The sequence below is a fragment of the Octodon degus genome, unplaced genomic scaffold, assembly GCF_000260255.1.
Source record: "Octodon degus isolate 3935 unplaced genomic scaffold, OctDeg1.0 scaffold00025, whole genome shotgun sequence".
NCBI lineage: Eukaryota > Metazoa > Chordata > Mammalia > Rodentia > Octodontidae > Octodon > Octodon degus.
The window spans coordinates 17,361,975-17,386,456 of NW_004524601.1; the positions used below are offsets into that span (position 1 = coordinate 17,361,975).

Consider the following 24,482-nt stretch of genomic DNA (forward strand, 5'->3'; position numbering starts at 1 on the left):
ATCTTTGACAAAGGGGCCAAACACACTTACTGGAAGAAAGATAGCCTCTTTAACAAATGGTGCTGGAAAAACTGGCTCCCACATGCTCAAAAATAAAACTGCACCCAGGTCAATCACCATGCTCTAAGCTAAAGTCAAAATGGAGTAAAGATCAAAACATTAAAACAGAAACACTAAATCTCCTAGAAAAGAAAACAGGAGGAACTCTTGAAGACAGGGGTAGGCAAAGAGTACATGAACAAAAATCAAATCACACTGGTAATCCTTGAAAGAATTAACAACTAGGACCACCTCTTATTGAGGAGTTTTTGCATGTCAAAAGAAATTACCAACACAGTGAAAACACAAGCCACAAATTTCAAAAAAAAAATCTTAACTAATAAACACTCAAAGGTCTGCTCTCTAGAATTTATAAAGAACTAAAAAACATCAGCACCCCTAAATTTAAAGACACAATCCACAAATGGGCATCCAAGATGAACACACAATTCTCAGAGGACAAAATTAAAGAAGCGAATAAATATATTAAAAAATGCTCCACATCACTAGCCATCCGTGAAATGCAAATTAAAACAACACTGAGATACCATCTCACTCCAGAAAGAATGGCTATCATAAATCAACCAACAACAAATGTTGGAGAGGCTATGGGGAAAAGGGAATCCTTCTCCACTGCTGGTAGGAATGCAGACTGCTGCAACCATTACGGAAATCAGGGTAGAGACTCCTTCAAAAACTAGGACTGAAAATCCCATTCAAGCCAGCTATCCCCCTACTGGGAATTTTCCCAGAGGAACTGAAAATGTCGTATCATAGTGATATATACATACCTATGTTTATAGTAGCACAATTTGTGACAGTCAAATCTTGGAAACAACCAAGATGCCCGTCACATGAGAAATGGTTGAAAAAGATGTAGTATTTCTACACAATGGAGTATTATTCAACTATAAAGAATGATAAACTCAAAGCCTGCATATTTAGGTGGATGCCACTTGAAGATATACTGAACAAGTGAAATAAATCAGACCCACACGTGTAAATACCATATTGTCTCCCTTGTATAAGAACTCAAAAGAAGAATTACAAATAGAAAGGTATAACACAATTAAAAGGAAAGCAAGAACTTGAGGACTGGACAATGAGGAGAGGGCGAGGAGGAAAGCTGCGAAACATGACGGGGCAAAGCCATACATTCATACGCACAAGCTGGGTAAGGCAATGGTCCTGAGAAACATCAGCAGGTTTTTGAAACTAGCAGTTCATTGATAGGATTCTCACCCTGACTAATTATATATGCTGATACCTGTGAACCACGCAACTGTACTGAAGATAGCAATGAGTAATAGAAGGGTCACACTTGGAATGCCTGTCATTCTGATCTTCTACATACATACTTCTTGTCATGACATACCAATTATTACCATACTGTCTCTCAAGTAAAAGTTTTTTTTTCCTTTAAATAAAGGTTAATAAATGAAAAAAAGACACAAGAAAAAGAAAAAAAAAGTCACAGGACTGTCCTGCTACAATGCTGTATATGGTTAGATTTCTAAATTTCTGTGTAAAAATAAGTGTTTATTCCTATTTTTTTTTCTTTACATTCTATAAGGACTTAAAGCTCAACACATCAAGACATGATAGAAAATACCTTTTCCATGTTATGGCTAACATGTTTGATATTTAGACAGATAATTAGGGTAAACCGAACTGCATGTGTTGCAGGATAATAATAAGCTTCTCTTCTGGAAGGTTAACAACCTAAGTTTACAGATCAAAAATTGAAGAAAAGGAAGAGCTGCAAGGTCAGCCAACGTTTTGCCCCTAGCCTTTCAAGGTCAGTGAAGACTCAGCACACAGGAGAACCTGTACTGTAACATCATGTAACTCAGTTGTGCCCCAAATTTTCTGATCAAGGAGATTATGGGGCCACAGAGGAATGTGATTGATGATGTACAGTGTGCCTAAGGAGAGTCACATGCATAGAAAACATTCTCTCAGGCTTTCACAGAGGGCAAATTGGCCAAGCATTGGCCATGACTCATCCACATGGCTGACAGTGACAAAGGGTCTACAAAATGTGATACAGGGTTACAGCATAAATCTTGAGGGGATTTGACTGACCTTATCAGATACAAAAGTTACATTTCTTGTTATATACCTCTTGCTTTATCTTGGTCTTAACCATCCAACAGAAAAGTATAAAAACGAGATACATAAAGTAAAGCCATATTAATATGCTGAGCTGTAAAAGGCTCTAGTCAACAACTTCTGTGGTCAACCCAAAAACTATTGTGGACTGCTGGACTGTGTTGGATTGTTTTGCTGAATTCAAGCACCTATAGTATTTAGATGCCAATAGAATAGCCATCTCTGACAGGACTAAACAAAAAAAGAGGATACAAAGGAAGGACCATTTTGTATTGTATATACAGAATAGTTAGGATGTACAGCTACTTTCACTTAATTCAATGAGAAGATTTGTACTAACAGTATTTGGACAGGATATCCTGTCTGCTTCTTATACTATGGATAACCACTAAGAGGATAACAATGCACAACATATTAATTATTGAAACTGTCCTATTAATCAGCTTTGAAACTGTCTCGTTGATTCTCAATAAAATAAAATTTAAAAAAATTTCTCAGTAATTTTTATTTTTTCTCAAATTTGTCAAAATCTGATTATTGTAATTATTTCACATCTTTTATCCATTTCTAAGCCTCTTATAATACAATTTTACTGCTAGATTATAGTTTTTATACATTTTATGGGCATGCTCTTTTATGTACTTTCACTATGATGTTATTTTGTTCTTAGTCCTGTTTTTCTGTAACCCAATATGACTATAACTTTGGCTTTTGTGCAAATGGGTTTTTCTGAAATCTTATCAGGCATGGTTCTGGGCCATCCTAATTTTACAGATATCTTATTTCTATTACTATTTCCTTTTTTTTTTTTTTTTTAAGTAGTGTTGCGTAATACAGCAGCTTGTTTCCTGAGATTTCCCTGCAACATTTTAAATAACTGATGTGATAATACAAAGATAAGTATGATGATAGTCAAGGAAGATGAAACCCAAATACAGCCATCAAATCTTTTTTAGCCAGAGAACAAATTTCATGTTCTAAGAATCCTTTTGCAAATGAAATACACCTTCCAAAAAACAAAAACAGCCCTTTCAGAAAAATCTGTGTGCATGTACACCATCTAGTAAAAGGGTTTTAAGGGAAATTAATAGCCAGTTTTACCTTGAATAATTGAGTCCTACATGTAATGAAATAACATGACATAAAATATAATCTTATTTTAAGTTGGAAGAGAAAAACAGCAACACCAGTTTTATGATGTAAAATACTCTCTAAATATAATGGTAAGTAGATTTTCACCCACCCCAGTATATCTCTTACATCACTTCAGCTAAAAAACTGTATTTTTCCATTGTAGTTTGGTATGATTTAAAAAAGAGTAAAACATTCCACACAATATGCTGTTATCCTTTATAAACATGTATGAAAAGGAAACAATCAGACTATCACAATACATGTACACGGGACATTTCAATTAAGTCGCTTTCTCAAAAGAGCCGCTTAATTGGGGGAGGGGAACACTAATTTGAACAAAAGGATAATTACTGCAATTGACTAAAACAGTGCATTTAAAAAATCACCAACATACAATGATGCCAAAAACAAAACAAAATGTAGTTAAGATCACCAAACATCACTCTCAAAGCTGATAATAAGGATTAAATAGCCTGCCATTCTGTATGAATGTATATCATGGTAACCAAATGGTCATACTAGAACAAGAATTACAGCATGTAGCTGCAAACATAATGATAAATATGGGGAAAACCACTATTTTGCAGTCTTTTGTGAAATAACTGATTCAGGCAAATACATGAATATGGGAATTTTACAACATTATGTATAGGGGTAGGGGAGATGGCTCAGCAGAATAAGCACTTGCCTGGCAAGTACAAGGGCCTGAGTTCAATTCTCAGTTCCGCAAAAAACAAAACAAAACAAAAAACATTATGTATAAAGGTTGTAGGGAACTTTCTAATGAAAGTGTCAGGCTTCTACACTCAATGCCCAATGATTAAGCAAAGCATCATTAAAAGTGAGACAACGAGAATTATAGACCGCTTGACTGAATGTAATAGAAAACACACCATAGTACTAACCAGTATTCTTCTAAAAAGAGAAAATAAAAACAGTAGCTAATTAATCTTCTCTAGACCTGACTTCTAAGGTAAGGAATCAATAAATGATCTGAACAAGAAAGCAAATGACTAAATTCAGACTGAGATACTATGTGCAACTCACATGGTTCCTTCAAAAGGTGTCGGGGGAGTAGAGAGGGAAGTAATTTAGATTATGGGATAAAGAGAAAAAAAAAAATACATGTACTATGCAGACAGTTTATATTATGGTTTAAATAAACCAACTATAAGTACTTCATTTGGGAGATAATTAAGACAATTTAAAATGCATGTGTAATAGATATTAAGAAAGTAACTGTTGAGATACTGACATCATGAAATGTCCTTTTTTTAAATAAATGTTTCAGTATTTAGATTAAAATTACCTCACGTCTAAGATCTGCTTTAACATGTTCCCACCAGCTTGCACCACCGGTGCAAGTTACAATCAAGTTACAATCATGACTATTCCATTGGGCGGCTTCTGTTCCTGGAGGTACAGTGGTACAATCACGTGTGGGGCATTCACATATGTACCACCAGTGGTTCAAGCCCTTAGTAGCAAAGCAAATGACTTATGGCCCCATCATGAACATGTTAAACAACAGAAAAAGAAAAGAACTATGGTAAAATTTAATGGTAAATGAAGCTGGATTATAAGTCTGTATAGGTTAATACATTCTCTACTTCAGAGAATACCTAAAACCTTTTGTAACAATAAATCACTCTTTTGAAATTTAATACATATACTAGACAAAATTTATTAGCAAGAAGTTTTATTTGTAGGTTTTTAAAAAGAATGGGTTTTAGAACACTAAAGGATGACAACTGAAGAGAGGCTATATACAAAGATAATTAAAATATTAAATATTATCTAAATTAAAAGACCATAATTCAAACTACTAATTATAATCAATGTGCTTTGGTACAAGCAGCCATAGTTCTTCATGAAATTCACTCACCTTCTCACAAAGACTATGAGACCTCCCCGTAAATTCAATCATTTAATTTATAGTAATTAATGCTGGTTTTTATGTGTCAGCATGCACTATTACAGAAACAAAATCCAATCTACAGAGATTTTTCGTTTTCTTTGAAATGTATCTCAAGCATCTTTTAAAATGCAGGCTAGAAACAGGCTGTATCCTTAAAGAAAAAGGCTTTGTATGAGCAGCTGGCCAGCACTGCCAGGAGTGGTTATACAACTAACCGAAGGAAACCGGCAGTACTCAGCAAACTGCTTTTAGTGGAGCAAGTTCCTCCTTGGTAGCTGAGTTCTTAGTTCCTATTACACTACCAGCCAAACATGTATTCCATAGCTTTGGATACAAGACTTTCATCTTTTTTTGGCGTTTGTCTGTCAGAAATAACCTGTTAAAAAACACAAAGACACACAAGTTACATTATGGTTCTTCAGCAGTAGTTTATTCTACAATTTTAAATGGCTGATTTAAAAGTGAAACACTAAAATACTAAAACACTTATATGGCACTAAATAATATACTTTATAGATTAAAACATTAAGTTGTACTATCCTACTGGTATTAAATCAGACTCATAGCGATCCACCTGTTTACAGCCTCCCAAGAGCTGGGATTACAGGCACAGGCCACCATGCCAGGTCTCAACTGCAGTTGCAGTGTGCCCTGGGGGCGGAGGCGGCACAGCAGGTTCCCGGGCCCCTGCACCACGAGCTTTAATCCTCTTTAATCCGTATTTGGCCAGCCTTCCTGATACTTCTAAGAATGGTTAAGATCTTACTTTTTTTTTTTTTTTACAAAGTAAAACATCTGTTCCTTAAATTAGAAAACTGAAAAATAATACAAAAATTACAAGAAATGGGTAATTTAAAAAGGAAATAAGTAAAAAACGGTAATATAATGATCTCTAAACTTTAGTGGAAACAAAAACTAAACAGTCACTATACTCCCTACTAGAGCACAAGTACTGCATTTTATGTGCTGTTTCTGGTCCTCTGTTTGCAGTTGACAAAGCTGAAAACTTGGAAAATTAGGAGACAATACCATATTGAATCAGAGTCACAATTCTTCTACAATTCTTGAAAAATACAATGAACTTTTTAAAACGTTTGAAATGAGAAGTTTTTCATCTATTAAAATAAAAGCCAGCAAATTCTTCGGATAACTGAGACTATGCCAACCTAAGGTTTTTCACTTGTGATAACATCAGTTTTAGTCCATCAACTGAACTAGGCTGAAAGTCGCATCATGCCAGCAGGTTGAAGAGTAGACATTTCCTATGTATGCAAATACAGCAAAGCAATAAATTTTTGAAATGTTTTAATAAATGGTAAAGAAAAACAAATGTATGGTGCTGGAAATCAAGCTCAGGCATGGCACATGCTAGGCAAGTGCTCTACCACTGGGCTATAGCTCCAGCCCCAGTGTGTGTAGAAGTTCAAAACAACTTTCTAATTATGCAAGATTCTACCTCTACATAGAAAATTCCAGACACATGAAGGTTTCATCAAGGCAATCAACACAGCAAGAAACACTGAGTGACACAGAGATCAATCCAATGAAACTGTTGAACACACTACGCTCTCAGCCTTTTACGATCTCTTTTTGAGCCAACCCTTAAAGTACCTGGTAGTCACTAGTAGAAGCTTTGTATGCTGTAGCAAGAGGTCTCATGGTAGAAATCCTGAGGGCACTTCCAGGCTGTGTTGGTGTGCCTACAGTTTTGATTGGTGGTGTAAAAGCTAAGGATGAAGATGACAAAGCACCTCTGTCACTGTTTTCCATAACACTCTGGAAGAACAAAGGAATAATTCCTTTTATTATAAATCTAATATTGATTATCCAATATAATACTTTTAAAAACATTTTACCTTTTAATTATAGTTGAGATCTAATGCTCCATCAAAAAAAAAAAATCTTAATTCAGTACAACTATAAAACACCAGAACAAGAATCTCCTAACAAACACTATAAAAAATTAGCAAAGAAAAAAACAACAGAATTGTTGGGGAAAACTGGACAGGAAGCTAGAAACACTCCAAAACTAATTAGAGCCCCCAAACAGAGTACTATTAAACTATTTAACTATTTAGTAAACTATTTAGGAACTATTAAACTATTTGGTATTCTAAAACAGTCCTCTAGCCACTTACCTGTTTCAGAATAACACAATAATGACCTTAATTACATGGCATTTCTACTTTGTACACTAATGTGAATTACCAGAACCAAACAAAATGCCTAGCATGTAGTACAAATCTGAATATACTTACTTATACTATGTTCATAACAATTTTATAAGCCAAATTATGCTATTGCTTAATATGTAAATTTTTAACAGTAATAGAAATGAGTAACAAAAAGTTAACCACTAGTTATACATGCATTCATTCTGAAACACCATCATTCAGTTAAAATACTGACAGAATCGGATGTGCCTTATATAAGACACAGACAAGCAGTCTGGGCTGCATCTACAACAACTCTAAACAAATTTATACTGTTTTCTGTGAAAATTGAGGGGGTTGGGATGCATTACCTCTAAAAGGTTATATTTTTGTCTTACCACAAAAAGACAAACAGCCCTGAAGGCATTTGAGGAGCAAAAAAAAAAAAAAAAAAGACAAACATACTTTGCAAAGAGAAAAACAAACACAGCAAACCCAGGTGACATAAACACCAAATGTTAACTCTGAAGACTCATGTTCTTCTCGTAGACTTAGGCATTTTTGTGACATCACCAATAACTTACTTTGTCTATACATGGTTTTACACCAATCATGATGGACTCTCCAAATATTCTCCCATCTTTACTTAATGCTTTCCGGGCCTGCAGTTTAGATTGATAACGAATATGCATCCAATTTCCTGTGTTAGACATCTGCAAAAAGTGAAGATGTCTCTTAAGATAAAAAATATATAAATTCAATAAAACTCCTATAGAAAGTTTCAGTAATCTCTATTCAGTTCCTAATTCTCTAAAATAAATTTTAGAGTATGTATGTGGCAAATAGTCTCTGAAAACAAAATGATTCTCAAAACAATTTCTTATAAAAGGATCATATCAACACTTGCAATGAAATGTTTTAAAACTGCATTCATCAATATGACTTTGTGAAGCTAAATTTGTAATAATGGGAAAAAGAATTGGTGGTATAACTTATGCAAAGTCCAATAATTTTTCCTAATATAAAGAACGCTAAGAATTCTATAAAGCTAGAAGCTTCCTTTTTCTTTTACTGCCAATAAAATAAGATCAAATTGGAAAACAGTAAAATAATATTTAGCATAATCTTTTTTAAGAGAGCAAACCACTTAACAGAGAATGGATGTTGAAATTTTCACTCTTCCTATTACCTATTTTTAATCCATTTTATCAGATACAATGCAACTTTGAGCCTTTGCTACTCTAAAGGACATTATCTTTCAAAATTTTTAAAAATAAAATTTTAAACCCTGACCACCCTGTAGGCCATTCCTTAAAATACAAATAAATAAAATTTTAAGTTTATAAAAAGACAAAATTCAGAAACAGTTTCCTTCAGTTTGAAGCTTTTTGTTCCTTAACCAAAATTCTGAATTGATAAAAAAGCAAACCTTACCACATGTTTTAAGATATTTCCATACTGTGCAAATTGTAGTAAGATATAGGAAGCAGATGCTTGCGGAAACCTGAAAAAAGTTGTCCAGATAAAAGTCACCTTCCACCATGAATGTCAAATGCATAAATTATCCCCACAAGCACCTAGAAATTAGTAAGATATCCCTCATAATCTTTTCTCCTGAATAGGCTAACTCTACCAATGAAAAATCACTCAGAAGAAAAATAGCTGTTAGTGTTGGCTCGGCTATACTGTACTGCCAGATTCTATTTCAAACTCTCTAAAATTCCCATTCTCATAACCATTATCAAAGCTCTTCAACTATAGCTACAAAGATGCATCTTTGTAATTTATTTTCTGTATTTTATAGCATATGTATGCTTTTATATGTAGCTAGATATATTAGGGTTATCAGGAAATTTTAAAACAGTCACATTATTCCTGCCTTGACCCCTCAAACAAAATTCTAAAGTTTAGCCCTCAAACAAAAATAAAATTCAGCACCAATATTAATAGTATAGAACAATTTTAAAGGATAGTAACCAAAATTTAACAGCCATATCCTCAAATGGTAAATTGGAAGCGCTTTTTACTTTTTCTTTATAAAGTGCTATGTGATTTGACTATTACACAATATTATTGCTTTTTCATTCAAACAATAAAACTATTTTCTATTCTAAAACAAATTACCTATCAGATATAAAAATATGTACATCTGGTAGTTCTTTACTAACTCAGTTAATTTGCATCTTCAAATCCCATAGAAAAAAATGGGGGTGGGGCGCGGGGTTTATATATGTCAAAATATCTCCTTGATATGACATCTTTCACTCAAGTGAAAGACAAGTAGGGTGCCTGTAGAGCACAAAAACAAAAGAGAAAAATACAGTTGTGAGGATGGTATATAAGAAGTAAAACCTAACTAACTCTAAGACTCTAGAACCCACTCTGAATAGAAAGTAATATTCTCATAACTCTTTAAAAAAACCATCCAAAATAATATTTCATGATAAAATGTGAAAAAGGGAATGTATAACACATTTTTTTTTTAATTTTTTGTTTTTCGGGGGGTTTTTTTTGGCGGAACCGGGGATTGAACTCAGGCCCTTGCGCTTGCCAGGGAAGCGAATATTCCACTGAGCCATCGCCCTGGCCCCTATAACACATTTTAGAAGTATTTCACTATAATCAAAATAAAAGGGCTAGCCAAATAGTTCAGCAGATTAAAGTGCCTGCAAGCAGGTGTAGGGGCCGAGGGTTCGATTCCTGGGCCTGCCATGCTGGCCCCACCCCCAGGGCACCAATGAGATGGGCAACTGATCACCTGGGCCTGGTGGCAGGTGCTTGCAATCCCAGCTCTTGGGAGGCTATAAACAGGCAGATCACTACAAGTCTGATCTAGTAGTGAGACCCTGAACACCCTGTAGACCCTTCACTAAAATACAAAAGAAAGAAAGAAAAACAAAATAAAATGTTTGATGCCTTAAAAGAGAATACTTCAATCCCATATGGGGGAGAATGTTTGTCTTACATGAAGGGGGGTTTTGGCTAAAAGTACTTCAAATAATTTAATTACTGGGAATTATGAAAGTGACACCATTACTTTTGAAACTCAAACACATAATTAGGAACTGTTCCCCCAAGAACTTCCTACACACTCAGGGAGGGCTTTCTGCAAGGTGACTGAATCATGTGAGCGCTGCAGCTGCCTCGCCCTGAGGAGGCAGGGTCTGGTCAGGACAGGCAAGGCACTGAGTGTTCCGCTCCCTCCCTGGCTCCTGCCCTGCCTCTGCGCTTTCGGTCCACTATGCTGTGAGCAGCTCCGCTATGCCATCCTGCCTTGCGGCCAGCTAACTATGGACTGAAACTTAAGCCAAAATAAATCTCTCCTTCCTCAGGTTAGGGGTACTGGGTATTTTGTCCTGGGAGGAGAAAGTAACTAAGACTAAAATGACATTTATGTTCAAAAACATTCAGCTATTTTATAAAAATACAAAATTTTAGACAATAAAGAAAAAGAAACCAGCATAAATGTTATGCCAATGGCTGAGCACTGGCTTTTTCTGAAACCAAAATAGTAGCTGGAGACAACAGTAGTATGAAAGACTCTTCACCATATATTCTTGTACTGTATGTTTGAATTTTTTAAATATACAATCCACTAAACATTGTTCAAAGAGATCATGTGCTATCTTTTCTTACTCCAAAAATAATAAAGATCCAATATGAGTAAGGCAAAAACGCACTGAGAGAAATAAGCTTTACATAGTGTACTATAAATATCAGCCTTAAAAAAAAAAGTCCAAGATCTCAGTTACACTGAAGCTCTTCTCTTAACTAGGTGCGAACAATTATTTTATCCATTTTATCTATCTACACCTCAGTTTCCTCCTCTGTAAAACAATTATACAATATGATCTCTGAAGTGCAATAAAGTATTTTGGGGGGGTGTAAAAATGTTTTCAGTATGTATCTAGGACTGGTGGTCTCTGTCTCTAACATTCAACATTCTGTGACTGTTATATACAAACCCAGGGACACATAGTATGCATATAAACAGTTTAATTTTGTTAACTCTTCCAAACACTGAAAAATGACTAGTATAAAGTGTGAAAAGAGCTGCCTAAAGGAGCACCTCTGTTCAAACAGCCAATAAATATGCTTACCAAGAAATAATTTGGAAAGAGACACACAAATCAATTTGAAACTACTATGGAACTTGAGTTAATAATGATGCATGGTGAAACATCAGTAGCATGGACTGATGTCTACAACAACCACCAAACAAATGACAGGTAAAGTGAATGTAACAAACTGTTAACACCAAGGTGGTGGATATATGGACTCTACTGTGCAATTCTTTCCATTTATCTGAACTGTCTGATAATACAGTACTCAAGTTATCAAATGCTGGGGTAGAGGTATCTATTTTTAAAAGGTCAAAAACCTTACCCAAATACAGTCACCCAAGTGTCATCGAGGTGATCTTCTGAGGTCAGAGAATCTCCTTGTGTATAGAAAGGATCCAACTGGGCAGGAGATAGTGTTGTTTTTCTCGGTTGACCAATATTTGCTGGACTAAACACACTCTGCCCTATATTAGTACATTTAGTAAATTAATTATCAATATAAACTGATGTATTTTATAAAGATCTTTACAATAAAGATAATGAAATAGAATTATTTATACTTTGGGTTTCAGAAAAAAACATGTAATATTTTAACCAAGAAAGTTATAATGAGGTACCTAAGATCATACATCTTAACCAAGAGTCCAATAACTTCTGGTCTCTGGCCAGCCCCTTCAAGGCTATCATGCAGCAAGCTACACCCTCTCCTCACAATGATGGAACTCAATGAGCCACGCAGCCCAGCTGCAGTAGCAGGTGGGTCCCACAACCAGACCGAAATGCTAGACAGTGTTGGCCTGAGAGGTACCACAAGCCTGAGAAGACACACAGCTCTTTTCCTCTAAGAAATCTGTACAGCACTGAACCAAAAGACAACCAAATCTCAATGGTTTCTTTTTTTTTTTAAATATTTATTTATTTATTTATTTATTTATTTAGTGTGTGGCCAGTTCAGCCCACCAGGGAGCGGGGCTGGCTGGCATGTGGTGCTGGGGATTGAACCGCGGTCCCTGTGCTTTTGCTTAGCTTGTTCTAAGTAGGTGCTTTAGACCACTGAGCCATCTCACCAGCCCTCAATGGTTTCTTTAAGGGAAGAAAATGTTTTCTCACACTCCTGTAAAATTCATTAAAGGATAAACACACAAAAATCAACAGAAACAATAAATTTCATTTTTTGCCACAATACTGAGATGAATGGTTTTGAAATCCGTTATCTTTGTGTCCTTATGCACTAATAAAAATTAACTCCTTTAGCAAAAGGGCAACAGTATCTTCTTTACTACACGCACACACGTTGTATGCCAGCACACAGCAAAGCATGAGATCCATAACTGAGTACACCTCAGGACACCAGCGGCACCAGCCACAGCTGACACTGGGTTTTCAGTAGATGGGCAAGTGCCCGAGGGCTTCTTGCAGCCCTGGCCCTCCAATTTTAGTTTCTAATGCAGTAAACACAGAGATCTATAATTCACATACACAAAAGCTCTTTGGTCTTCAACTTTAGAGGTTTAAAGAATATTTAAAAACTAAGAAGTTTGAGAAAACCTATTCTACAGAGCCATATATGTGATTCATACTCCCTTTTTACAGATTTTTCTGCCTGCACCTTGCTCAACATATTCTAAAAATAAGATATAGCTGCTGTGGTGTCATTTATCCTGAATTCTCAGTTGAAATGAAAAAACCACCCCAAGTCTACCTTAAATCATTCCAAAGTATTTACAGTCAAATGGATTTTTAGAGTATATACTTTAACGAAAAGATTCTCTGCAAGTTAAGAAACGGCCTCCCTAACGCCACTATGATAAGTTTTATTAAAAATCTGTCCACTATCGTGATCTAAGATTTAAAACATATTAATTAGCACATTAAAAACTCCCAGGAGTTTTTCAGTAAAGAAGTCCCAATATTGTTATAACCTTACTCAACTCAAAATCTCCTGTATTACTGGACCAGTTTAGCCTTACAAAACAAGTATGATGGAATCTTGATAGTATGTCAAGTACCTCTTACATGCCTCACAACAGTGATGGCAAACCTTTAAGTAACACACGCCCAAACTTCAACCCAAAACCCACTTCTTCACCACAAAGTGCCAACACTGCACTTAAACCTGAACACTAAGGCTTTAGTTTTTTTAAAAAACAAACATTATCACTGTTTGTCTTAAAAGAAAAACAGTAACAGAGCTTTCAATGATACGGTTTTTCATTGAAAGGTAAAAGTCTGCATTTGGGGTTCTTTTATACATTTAAATGGATCTCTGCTGTTGTATGCATGATGGTCTGTCAAACCTTGGTGGGGGCAACTTGGCTTTTATGCGACAGACAAGGCTGTGCGTGCCTGCTGTGATACACAAGCCACAGGTTCCCCACCACTCACTTCTAATATCTGACACAATAATTTACAAGAACGAATTCTATTTAGACATAAATAAGTAAGGCTACCACTCAAATCCAAAACTGAGATACAAAAGGGTTAGTATTCATGATTACTGGATAATACACAAGAATTGAATGACTTCCTCAGAGCCATATGAAAAGGGAAACAAACAATATTTAACAGCCAGAAATATGACACACCATTAAACATTTGCAAACAATGGAGACTCAAGTTACTCCTAAAATTATAAAACTCCCAACAGTCAAAAAAATTTAAAAAGAAAAAACCTAAACAGTCTCCCAAAATTTATCACCTTCCAACTGCTGAGTTACAAAGAATATGAAACTATCTTCACTGTGTAGAGGGGAAATTATCTTTAATGTGTGTGTGGCAGGTAGTATTTTGCCTTCTGAAAGACAGAAGTGGATTGCACTGGTTAACAGAATACTGGCATTAGTAACCTTGAGCCAATCACTGGCCTCAACACAAAGCAAAGCATAAGTTAGCAAGAAGAGAGTAAATTTTGTAATTTTATTGCTTGACTGTTAGAAAAAGACCAACTTATTGAGTTTCTTCCCAAATATTACAATGTAATTTACAATGTGAATCTTTTGCCTCCAAATAGTACCAAAACAAAGCCATACTCTTGACAGAATCAAAAATTAAAGTTATTAAATAAAAACTACAATGGACCAATGTCATTCTAAGTGAAGGAAAAAAAAATCATCACTTAAGACCTCTTAACTCTAAGTTTCTCACATAAATGAGCATCTCCACCAGGTCTTAAATTTAGAATCCAGAACTAATCTAACCTACTTTTCCTTCAAGAAGAATGTTTCAGACTACCTCAAATCTGTCGGGCTTTTTAAGAAGCCTGCAGTAAGGCATACATTCCAAGACCTCCAGAGGATACTGAAACCATAGACAGTACTGCACCACAAATTTAACCTCTGATTTTTTTTTTCTTCCTCATACTAGTTCAACCCAGGGATGCTCTATCACTGAACTCACCTCTAGTCTTTTTAACTATTTTTATTCTGAAAGAGGGTCTCAGTAAATTGCCCAGGCTGACCTCAAACATGCAACCCTTCTGCCTCACCCTCTGCAGAAGCTGAGACTATAGTTTATAGCTCCTGAACACCTTGTTTATCCTATGCATTTAATTACGAACTGTAGTAGTACCTTCTGCAATTTGAGGTTTAATTGAATTGCCAAAACAGATTTCTTTTGCCTTCTTCAAAATTTCACAAAATGTTCATATTTCAATTCAAAAGAGTATTCATTTTTAAAGTAGATGGTAGTAACTTTAGCATATCCTTTTAAAAAAAAAAAAAGTCCTACTTAATCAAGAACTGAAGCGTTCCCTTAAAAAGAGCGCTTTATGGCTTCTCTTGTGCATATCTAAGCTGCCAACATCATTACTCTTATGCTCTGGTGTCATTATTCATGCAGCAAGGGTTCCTTGAACACAAGCCTGTGATACTTTTCACAAGAGACCTGAAAACTGAGTTGGCTGCTAAGTGGCTGAAGGGCAGGTAATCGATAACAGCATCCATGTGCTGGACAGAGAGGGCTCTGGGCAGGACAATGTGAAATTTCATCATGTACCTGAGACTGATGTGCAATTTAAAATATATGGATTGTTTATTTCCAGAATGTGCTGATTAAAATTTCTGGACCAAGCTGGGACACGGTGTAACTGTCTAGATCCTACAAGACAACAAGGAAAGAGGCTTAAGACTACCTACATGTTTATGTATAAAAATAGCATACAAGTAACCAGGCTAAAAAAAAATTCACCAGCTTGAAAAAGTTTAAAAAGTCAATATTCAAATATTCTATGAAAGCAATCAAGTGAGTGAAGATATAAAACAAATATTAACACTAGGAAAAAAAAATGGGCATACAAGAATGGAATCCCAGGCCAGGGAGATAGCTCAGGAGCACAAGCACCTGCCAGGTTCTGAGTTCAATCCCCATACAAAAAAAAAAAAAAAAAGAAGAAGAATGGAATCCCAGGGCTGAGATGTAGCTCAGTGATAAAACCGCTGCCCAGCATATATGCAGCCCTGGGGTCAAACCCCAGTACTACAAGAATGGCATCACACTATTTCACACAGCTATCACCTAAATTACCTTACTTAAAACTGAGCTTATGATAACTTTTAGAAAGGTAATGTAAAATAACTTAAGGGAACCCTAAACTACTTATATACTATAAAAACATTTAACAATTTTTTTCACCACTATAGACACATCTAATATATTTCTAAAATAAGGTTGATTTAAAATTAAATGTCCCACTTTGACAAATATTTTGTTATGGAAATATCTATTTACCAACTAATTTAACAACTATCCCTCTAGGAAATAAACAGAAGCACACAGTTATAGAAAAGAGAACCTTGGGCTGGGGAGATAGCTCAGCAACGTAAGAGCCTGCCTGGCAAGTGCAAGGTTCTGAGTTCCATCCCTAGTACGGCAAAACAAACAAACAAACAAAGAGATCCTTAAATAAATTTAGTTCTTACATAAAAATATGCTTTTAATAACCCAAAAAAGTAAAAAGCACTTTAGTATAAAACCTGAAGCCTATCCGTTTTCTATCCTGTGTTACCATTAAGAAGGTACAATTTGGTTATGCTGCATCATGTAATAACCTTCAAGCAAGACACTACATGAAGACTCAAATTGAGACAACCATTACCACCTTTAAAAATAAACCAAAATTAGGTCTCAAATGAATACGCAATCTAATTTTTACCTTGTCTACTCCTCTAAAAAATATAATTACTTATACATAATATAAAACTATTTACATCAGCTTAGCATAATTGCCCCCCACCTCATTAATGTTTAATTGTGCCAATGATTTCACTTCCTTTAAATCAAGACTTTTGATATCCACACACTATACTATGAAAATAAAGTCTGCCTATTAAACCACATCACATTTGTATGTCTCTTGGTAAATCATTATTCAAAATTCTTTTTAAAATCAGAGTAAAGTAGTGGCCAAAGCCTTTATTACCCTTTAGAAATGTCTTCCCTTAAATAACAGATTTCAAAGCAGACCACCAATATAAATGAAAACAAGAGGTAAAAAGAGCAGAAAATTTTAAACAGACATGTCATTTGAAAAAGAGGTCCCTGGTGTTTGTACCCACACAAAACAAGTACCACAACATGCAATAAAGAATGTCACCTAAAATTGTGCTTGTAATCTGATGGTGAACCATAGCTTGTCCCACCCCATGCCCACCTAGCAAGTTCCCATGTTTTCTGCCTTAGACCCACCTCACCACATGGTTTTGTTCTATAAAGCCCCTGGAAGAGGCAGGGTTTTGGGCAACCCACTTAAATGCCCCTTCCATCACTGTCTCAGACAGGAGCTTTCTTTCCCCCCAATAAATATATTCTGCTCTTTAAAAAAAAAAAAGAAAGAAAGAATTTCACCTCATCCCAACGTGAAGTCTGACCTCTACTTGGTCTCTAAGCCCTGGGAATTTCACCAGCAGTAAAAGTATCACTGGAATTTAATCTTGTGGGTTCCTCAGACAGAATTTGGGAGTTTATGCTAACAAGGTAACTCATGTTAGGAGCTGGTCACTCAAAAAAAAAAAAATCACAAAAGGGCCAGCAATATAGCTCAATGGACTAAGCACCGGCTTAAGCAAGTGCAGGGACTGGGGCTTATCCCCAATACCACATGCTGTGCCAGCCCCACCCCAGAGTCCCCTGAGCCATCCATGAAGATCAGGCATCGTGGCACACACCTGTATTCCCAGTGCTGGGAAGGGTGAAAACAGGAAAATCACTACAAGTCTAAGGTGCGTAGTGAGAACCTGTACAAAATACATAAAATAAAAATAAAAAACTAAATAAAACAATCACATGAGAAAAGGATGTGAGCATCATCCTTTCTCTGAAGAGAGAATCATACCTACAAGATAAAATGCTGGCTGGGGAAATGGCTCAGTAGAATAAGCGCTTGACTGGCAACCGCAAGGATCTGAGTTCAATCCCTGGTTCCACAAAAAAAAAAAAAAGATAAAATGCCAATAAAAATTCTGGACACCAACCCTATAATAAAGGTCCCTATTTGACAATACTGTGTGTCCTCTGACATTTACGATGCTGAGAAGAAAACAAATCCCCTTGAGGACAAGAAAAAGAAGATTCACATTTAGAACCCTCCCACATTCACCCTTTATCTCTTCTTTTGTTCTAATTTGTATCCTTTTGCTGTAATAAAACCATAATCAGCAGAATAGCACTTTTAGTGAATTTAGTGAACTTTTCTAGTAAATCATCAAACATTAGTCTTGGCACCCCAAATTACAGCAGCTGCTGTGAAGTGACAGTTGCCCTGGGATGCTCCCCCAAATTTTGATGTATTTGTACCCTGAAAGTATACTGCACAATGGATACAAATATCCCATTAAGCATGGGGAACTGAACACCTGTGTTCACCTCTTGCCCCTCCAGACACCTACTGATAAGCATTCTAGAAAGGCTCAGATTTTGAAGACCACAGGACCTATGAAAGACTCCTGGCAGAAATAAAGGAAAATTAGCATAAGATATGTATCATCATGGATCAGATGCCTGTTCCCTCCTCATCCTAGACAGCTAAGTAACACATATACTGCTACTCTACACTCAAGAGACCAAAGGTTTTGTTTTGGAAGAAAAAACTGAATTGTTCAAAACTCCAAAGAGTCTAGTCACAGTAGAGTACAACCACTCTAGAGAGATCAAGTACAGCGGTCTGTTACACTGAAAAAAAGACTTACCAGTCTGTATAGCGAATACCTGGCTGTAATCCCAGCTCTTTGGAGGCTGTAAACAGGTGGATCACTACAAGTCCAATCTAGTAGTAAGACCCTGAACACCCTGTAGACCCTTCCCTAAAAAAAAAAAAAAAAAAAGAATACCTGGCTAGGCACTAAGATGTTAGCATGTACCCAATGAGGCTGTAATTCAGTCAGCTCACTGCTGGGAGGCTATGACAATGGTACATATATGAATGCTCTATACATGACTATACCACTTGTAGCCACCCAGTGGGACAGTAACACATGTACCACTGGTGGGATCAGGTTAAAAAATTCTTCTAAAAAACCTAAAAGGGTGGGGGGATCCTATACAGGTTTAAATTAGGTCTTCTCAACAAAAACATTAGCACGTTGTCCAATCTCCATACAATGAAACCTATTAAGAAGCAAAACAGTTTTCACCAAGAGTGAGCTCAGAGCCAATGAACTCTATGTATATAAAGATTTGAAGTCACCTGTTAGTGCTTTATTCAACAAGCACACTTTCACCAACAATGACAGAAGGAAAAAAAGAACAAGAATTAGGAGAACAGACGAGAGTGGTTTTAAGAAAAATGGACCACAGTTAACCTCACTGGTAAAAATTTGACAAAAAGAACAGGATACAGTATTTTTAACCATTCAAAGGACAACAAAAACCACTTCTTGGTTTTGTTTTTTTTTAATTCTAGAATCAGAGAACACTTCATTTCATAAAACAACGAATGTTCCTGTTTTTGCAAATTAAAATGATGAAACAAAAACTTACTGAAAAAAAAAAATCTCTGAGAAAATAAAAAATGGCTATGAGTGACAATCTAAGAAGGAAAATTACAAATCTCTGCAGTGATCCACCACACAAAGAATCACAGAAACAGAAAGCAAAGAAGAAGCATTTATCAAACAACTACAGGGGCTGGGGATTTGGCTCAGTGGTAACATGCTTGCCTAGCAAGCTGGAAACCCTGGGTTCGGTCCTCAGCACCAAACACAAAAAATAAACCTCCCCTAAAAAAAAATAATTCAGGGGCCGAGGAGATAGCTCAGTAGCATAAGTGCTTGCCTACCAAGCTCAATGGCCTAAGTTCAATTCCCGATTCCGCCAAAAAAAAAGAAAGAAAGAAAGAAAGAAAGAAAGAAAGAAAGAAAGAAAATAATTCAACCAAAAAAACTACAGTAAAATCAAAAAAGACCAAACAAACAAGTTGCACAAACAACTACTACAGAAGTTTTCCAGAACAGAAGTTTTCAAGTGTCATGACTGAAAGAGCCACCAATTCTTTAGCAAAACAAAAATGTCCCACACCAAAATTGGTAATGACAAAAATGCAGAGATCATAGTTTTTGCTTTTGTTTTCCAAAAAAAAGTCCCCAGAGAAATACTCAAGAATTCTGTGTTGGACTTCTATGGACACTGGAGGGGAGATGTCTCTGAAACTGTAAGCTAAAACACGATGTATACCCCATCAAGGATAAAGATAGGGGCAGGCGCATCTTCCAGCAGGTCTTTTTGAGACGGCATCTCACTACATAGTTCAGGCTGGACTTGAGCTCGCTTTGTAGCTCAGGCTAGTCTCAAACTTGGATTAATCCTCCTAGGTCTTAAAATTGACTTCTTATGCAAGCTTTCAGAGAAAGCTTCTCAAATACATTCTACACCAAAAGGAGGACATAAGAAAAAGGAAGACATACTATTTAGGAAAAAGAATTCAGTAGTATATTGGTCCACTTTCCATTGCTGAGACAATAAATGTGACAAACACAATTTAAAGGAGAAAATTTCTTCTTTGGTCCATAATTTGAGATTTCTGCCCAAAACTGGCAGTCTCTAGGGCAGAAACACTAGGGCAGAGGAGCCTGGCAGAGAAAAGCTACACATCTCCTGGCTCCTGGAGAGCAGACAGCACTGTAAAGAGAGCCAGAGGGGAAGGGGCCAGCGACCAGACATGGCCCACAAGGCCACACCCAGTGATTCACCAAGCCATACCATCCCTGAGCAGTTTGTATGTCCTCAGCAATCTCTCAGGCACCTGTCACACCAAACAAGTTGACAGATTAACCATCACAACTACAAGCTAAGCCGAATCCTAGGATGACAGTCAAACCAAAATGAAACAAGAAATAGCCAACAGAAGCTCAGTGGAATAGGCTCAGTGACAAAAGTTCTCAGCTTAAATTGAAGAAAACTGTGTTTAAAATGGAGCATTCTATAAAAAGATAGAGGCCGGGGAAATGGCTCAGTAGAATAAGCGCTTGCCTGGCAAGCGCAAGTGATTGAGTTCAATCCCTGGTTCCGCAAAAAAAAAAAAGATAGATAAAGATAGATATGTATCATAGTAACAGAATGTTTGCTTGAAGGGAGCAAATGACACAAAAAATTAGACTAATCAAAAAAAAGGCGATTATTAACTACTGGATAATAGAGTTTTACCAAAAGAGTAAGTCAACACACTAAATGGTTCCATACTGAACATTATTTACAGTCATAATAATATAAACATTGACAAAGAAATAAAGTTAAATACAGTTACATTCAGAAAATAGTGCAGTAATGTAACAGTACTGTCAAAGAGAAAGATAGGGGCTCAGGGATGTAGCTCAATGGCATGGCGCCTGCCTGGCAAGCATGAAGCCCTGAGTTTAATTCTCAGTTCCAAAATAAAGAGAAATATAACAAATTTGAAAACTGAAAATCAAGAATCAGCAGTATCAGCCAAGGATGGCTGCACACGCCTGAAATCCCAGCACTTGGGAGACTGAGGCAGGAGTAGCTCAAGTTCAAAGCCAACCTGAGATACATAGTTCAAGGCCAGCCTGTGTACATGGTGTCTCAAAAAAAAAAAAAAAAAAAAAAAAAAGAATCAGCAATCTAACTATATGTAACTAAATAACGCCCTCCAAGATGACCATATTCTAACACCCAAAACCTAAGACTGCACTTTGTGTATGCATCCTGAGATGTGGAGACAGCCTGGGACAATGCAGGTGGTATCCCTAGGAAGGGAAGGAAGACTTCACTGGAGAAGTAGGTGCAGTGATAGAAAAAGAAATAGGAACGCCACATCCCGAAGATGAAAGAAGGTTGCGCAAAAACAATGCGGCTAGAAAATGAAAAGCACAAAGCTGATTGTTCCCAGAACTTCCAAAAGGAACTAATTCTACTAACACCTTGACTGTAGCCCAGTGAAACTGATTTTGGACTTTTGACTCTCACAACTGTAAGAGAATAAATGTGAGCTGTTTTGAGTCATTAAACTTGTGGTTATAGCGGCAACAGGATACTAATAAAGCATCTCATGCATTATTAAGTGCAGAAATAGCCCTAAGACCTAAAATAGTTTTGGAAGACTGAGGCTAAAGATTCCTGCACTTAGTACTATTTGAGTTTCTAAAACTATCTGAATTTACTCTTTTTACTAAAATATAAACAGTATTCCCTCTTCACCAGTTAACTGAAGACAATTCAATGATACCATGGTTAATCTGCCCTTACATAAATTTCTGAGAACTAGTTAAAATTATCCTACATTATCTAAGTGGGCCAAATATAATCACAAGGGTTTCTATATAGAGAAGAAAAAGGGTGAGATAATAAAAGACAGAGTGGCCACCACCAGCTCTGAAGATAGGAAGCCATGAGGCAAGCACACACAGCCCTGAGAAACCGGAGAAAGGAGGCTGGGATAATTCTAGGAATCAAACTAGACTTCTCTAGGATGTGCAGAAGGAATACAGCCCTACTCAAGTAATCCAGATAACCTCCTTTCACCCTTAGCAATTCCTTCTACCCGAAACTCCTCAACTTCTGAAATTCTCCTTGATTACACCTCCTTAATTGTATTTTGGGAACCACATATGGTAATAATCACAGGTTTAGGACATTAAGACATGGACATACTTTTGGGGGCCACTATCCAATTCTGAGGTTGACAGGTTTTATAAAGAACTGTCATGGAATATAGTGGCAGCAGTATTTTGTGCGTAGGTTTTCGCATCCAGTAAGGAGGGCTCATTTCTTTGAAGTTTGTTTGTTTGTTTTGTATTTTAGGGAAAGCTCTAAAGAGTGTTCAAGGTCTCACTACTAGATCAGACTGTAGTGATTCTCCTGTTTACAGCCTCCCAAGAGCTATGATTACAGGCACGTACCACCACGCCTAACCTCAATGGAAGTCTCAGCATGCCCCAGAGGCAGGGCCAGCAAGGCAGGCTGGGGATCAAAGCAGGTGCATTAATGCATCTGCTGAGCTATTTGGCCAGCCCTGAAGTTCTAGAACTGATGTTAATATCTCTTATTTCTGGTACAGGAAAACTTTGGTCATATGACAAAATAACAAATCTGAATTAAAGAGTATCAGAAACCTTTTAAATCACAGTTTGTTACAATTTACATCAATCAATATATTGAGTCAATGAACACTGACTGAAGTCCCTTTGCACCCAGCTCTGTGAGGAGTAAAGACTGAAGACAGAAAGAATCCCTGTCCTCGAGGAACTGATCATCCAGTAGGACAGGATGATAGCGTCTAGTATCAGCTTTGTAATAGCACCCATGGAGCAGCTAAATGCATTTAGCAAATGAAGACTCCTTTCTCACTCAATTCTATTCCACTTGTGGGAACCAGAACTCTTGAGAATTTTCCTCAGAAAAATCCTCCAGAAAATGTAAAATCTATCAATGAATATCACATTTAATCTCTTAATATGCTATGACAGATAAGGACACTATTGATTTACTGCCTACGTTTTAGAATTAGAGCCAATAAAGCTGATAGCTAAGTAAAAATACTCAAGAAAAAAATAAGGAAGTACAAGAATATTTAAATTACAGCAGAAGAAAATTCAGGAATAAGAGGAGAAAAGGAGGACAAACATGCTATTCTTTACCACAGGCAACAACAAACTATGACTTAAAAGTTTTCTGATATTCTTTAATTCAGATTTCTTATTTCGTCATATGACCACAGTTTTCCTGTACCAAAAATAAGAGATCTTAGCATCAGTTATAGAACTTCAAAGAAATGACCCCTCTTTACTGGACGCAAAAATCTAAGCACAAAATACTACTGTCAATATATTCCATGACAGTTCTTTATAAAACTTGTCAACCTCAGAAAGCTAAAATTTGCAAATCATCTAAGATTTGGTTAGTTATATAATATTATAGGAACTAAAAAAAAAGTTTTAAGCAAAGACTAGGTATTGCTGGGGGCCTGGGAGATGGCTCAGTAGAATAAGCATTTCCTTGGCAAGTGCGAGGGCCTGAGTTCAATCCCTGGTTCCACCAAAATAAAAATAAAAAAAAAGACTAGGTGTTGCGAGGGCTGGCCAAATAGCTCAGTGGATTAATGCATCTGCTTAGGCAGAAGCAGGGGCCAGAGGTTCGATCCCGCACCTGCTGCCTGTGCCGGCCCACCCGCTGGGGCACACTGTGATGGCAGTTGAGACTGGGTCTGGTAGAGCATGCCTCTACTCCCAGAATTTGAAAAGCCATAAACAGGAGGATCACTAGGAGTGACACCCTGTAGACCCTGTGGTAAATACATTAAAAAAAAAAAAAAGGACTAGGTGTCAGGGCTGGCCAGATAGCTCAGCAGATTAAAGTACCTGCTTACGCAGACACAGGGGCCAGGGGTTGATCCCCAGCCTGCCTGCCAACAGGCCCCACCCCGGGGGCACACCGAGATGGCAACTGAGACTGGGCATGGTGGCATGCACCTGTAATCCTAGCACTTGGGAAGCTGAAAACAGGAGGATCACTAGGAGTGAGACCCTGTAGACCCTATACTAAATACATTAAAAAAAAAAAAAAAAAAACCTAGGTGTCTCCCTTCAATTTTTTCAAATCACCTCATTTTGTCTA

The 24,482-nt window shown here is 36.7% G+C and overlaps 1 protein-coding gene across 1 annotated transcript in view; it reads right to left on the reverse strand.

Moving 5' to 3' along the window:
* Positions 1 to 4,960: 4,960 nt before the first annotated feature.
* Positions 4,961 to 24,482, reverse strand: part of Nup35 (nucleoporin 35) — a 29,252-nt gene continuing 9,730 nt past the window's right edge. The window contains exons 5-9 of the mRNA XM_004628635.2: positions 11,743 to 11,884; positions 8,791 to 8,860; positions 7,941 to 8,069; positions 6,815 to 6,979; positions 4,961 to 5,579 (exon numbers count right to left, since the gene is read on the reverse strand). Coding sequence (XP_004628692.1) covers positions 5,502 to 5,579; positions 6,815 to 6,979; positions 7,941 to 8,069; positions 8,791 to 8,860; positions 11,743 to 11,884 — 584 coding nt within the window. The 3' untranslated portion in view covers positions 4,961 to 5,501. The remainder of the gene's footprint in view (positions 5,580 to 6,814; positions 6,980 to 7,940; positions 8,070 to 8,790; positions 8,861 to 11,742; positions 11,885 to 24,482) is intronic.